This window comes from Oncorhynchus tshawytscha, linkage group LG05 (genome assembly GCF_018296145.1).
Source record: "Oncorhynchus tshawytscha isolate Ot180627B linkage group LG05, Otsh_v2.0, whole genome shotgun sequence".
In the NCBI taxonomy this organism is placed as follows: Eukaryota; Metazoa; Chordata; class Actinopteri; order Salmoniformes; family Salmonidae; genus Oncorhynchus; species Oncorhynchus tshawytscha.
Window position 1 is genome coordinate 51633022 of NC_056433.1, and position 2864 is coordinate 51635885.

Genomic DNA, 2864 nt, shown 5'->3' on the forward strand with positions numbered 1-2864 from the left:
CAGGCTTGACACTACGGAGCCGGCGCAAAATATGGCTCGGAAACCTTACCTCAATCCAGGGATGAGAAATGCGTGGTACGTATCGTCCCATTATCCCAATTGTTACACCTAGAAGATTGAATGACTGCTACTCTGCATAATGAACAAACATTGTGTCAGTCAAATCTATGTGTTGGAATATAACACACTCATGTGTCTCAAACTTTTAGATGGGCCAAAATACATTTCAGACATGTTATATTTATTATGTTTTTATTTAAATGAGTGAATCAAGATAAAATGATCACGCTTCGGGTAGACTACAATGTTGTATTGATGAACTGTCCATGGTACTGAAAACTACATTCCCCACATTGGAATCACAATTACAGGAAGTCACGTGGTTGAACAATATTGTTTCAAGGGCAATTTTTCCGACGTGTTTACATTAGCTAACACGTGTAATTACTAGCTACAGTGTAATTTCTTAAATATAATATTATAGCAATTAGATATGGACGGATTTGGTTCCGATTTTTCATCAGGTGCTGGGTCCGGTAAAATGGATACCGGCACAATCATGGAGCAAGTAAAGGTACAGATTGCGGTGGCTAATGCGCAAGAGCTCTTGCAGGTAACGTTTAATTGTTTTGAGCTAGCAAGCTAGCTAGGTAGTAGAAAGATTGTAATTGTTTGTATCCAGGTATATAGCTAACTAATGCAAAAGCAACAGTTAGTTAGCTAACTCAATAGACCATATCCAAACTGGGCATATCCAGCTAATGATTTTATTTGCATGGTCTTTAACTTGCTATCTTCTTAAACTCCTTGTCCGAGGTCGTTGAGCCTGAACTATGAGGTGAGAATGACTTTCTAGCTCACTGACATGAAGGTGGGTTAAACTTTTTTCATTTTTCTTTGTTCTAGAGAATGACAGACAAATGTTTCAAGAAATGCATAGGCAAACCTGGAGGCACGTTGGACAACTCTGAACAGGTAACTGTTATGCCAGTGTATTTTATTTGCAGATTGATGGGATGGTATATGAAGTGTAATTTCAAACCTCAGATAAGGTGCACATTTGAACATGCTAATGTTATGCTGTGGGACTGGGTAATGCTCACTGATATATTTGTCTGTTTATTGCAGAAATGCATCGCTATGTGCATGGATCGATATATGGATGCATGGAATACTGTGTCCCGTGCCTACAACTCCAGACTACAGAGGGAAAGAGCTCGTATATGAACATTGTCCTATTCTGCCAGCCACACCTTTTGCAAAGCCAAAACGTATGGCAGGGAAGGTGTTAGTGGCTGAGGCTGCAAGAGCTTATGTGGCATGATGACACACACATTTCTGTGAGAACACCTAACGGACAGGTTTGGAGACCCTGTGAATGGCAGCAATAATGATAGTGGACATTTTCCTTTCACTAAAAGGATATTTTAACAAATGGATATCTTCTATTGTTTTTTATTATTATTATTATTAAAAGTGTCATGAATTAATAATGTTAAAAATGAAATATTCTCTGCAATTATTGTAAAACTCTCTAACTGTCCCCTAAAAGTTCAGTGCCAGGTACCTATTCTTCAGTTGGCTACTGGCTGTGAGTGTGGGTGAAACCCCAGTTCCCTGATGGGATTAGGCAAGGCTTCTTTTACCACCTTGCTAAACCTGGTTTCTTCTGTGTGGAAGAACTGAGGAACAATTTTTTGTTGTTTTCATAACTGTGAACCAGGCACTCGGACCAGCTAAACAATCCTATATAATACGTGTCGAGAACAAAACAGTATTCAGTTGTTCCAGTTGTCGCTATCTGCCCTAGTGGATCTGTTTAACAGGGTCTGCTGTGGTGCAGGCTTTGTATTGAACCTGTTTTGAACCTGGCTGCTTTGTGTGCTTCGTTTGTTAGATTACTGGGAACAGCTCTCCTTCATTCATCCCTTTGATTTATGTAAGGAAGTAAAAACTAAATGGCTTCTGAGTGCTTAAAGATAGGTGCCGCTGCTCAGAAGTGTGTTTGTGACTGACTGGAATTGCCTTTTTCACTTGTGAGACATAAATAAATAAATTCTGATCAAGCATTTGTGCCCTGTTTAATTTTTTTACTTTTTAAAATACTTATTCCTTGCATATTTCATATACATTCTCCAATGCTGGGGGAAACCGTGTCGTTGTGTCATATTTCTTGTAGCGCCTGAACTGCTTCCAGAAGTGTCGATCTAGCTACACTACATAAAGATGCTTTCATGCAAGGCTCAGTTCCTGAGCATCTGCTATAAAAATTAAGCTTCTCCAACTTTTAGATGGTTGGCCCACAGAATTTACATTAAAAAGCTGGTTGGCCACATATGACAGTAATGTAAATGTCAATAAATACAATTTTTGAACCCATAGAAATCAAAATGCTTACACCGTATAGATATTTTCTCAAATACAATAAAATAAATACACAACTTCTACATGTTTATATGCATATTTTAGTCAAATGTCCACAGACCACCATTTTACTAGACCAAAATTTCATCTGGATCTCCTGATATCTCCAGGTAGTTTCATGATGATGATGGTGGAGTGCATACATCATCCTTGACCAGTAGCGCACAAGAAATACCAGTGGTGGCTGCAAAGTAGAAAACCCATTGTGTCCTCAAGTATTGTATGATGTCTCAATTCCGCCTCTTTTCCATAGCCCCAGAAGGGCAGATAGTTAGATATCCATTCCCTGATGGCAGTGACCCGCATGTAGACTCCTGGGAAACCAGTCCATCCACAGCCATGTCCCCACCCGGTCACCCCGGCAACAAACCACTGGCCAGAGGGTTCACAACGCGTGAGGGGGCCACCAGAATCTCCCGGAATCTCCCAAAATGTGCATT

The 2864-nt window shown here is 39.9% G+C and overlaps 1 protein-coding gene across 1 annotated transcript; it reads left to right on the forward strand.

Moving 5' to 3' along the window:
* The first annotated feature begins 377 nt into the window (after positions 1 to 377).
* On the forward strand, positions 378 to 2067 carry LOC112250814 (mitochondrial import inner membrane translocase subunit Tim13). Its single transcript, XM_024421268.2, has 3 exons — positions 378 to 613; positions 907 to 975; positions 1129 to 2067. Exons 1-3 carry the CDS (start codon positions 494 to 496, stop codon positions 1225 to 1227), a joined length of 288 nt encoding a protein of 95 aa, XP_024277036.1. The 5' UTR covers positions 378 to 493; the 3' UTR covers positions 1228 to 2067.
* Positions 2068 to 2864: the final 797 nt, after the last annotated feature.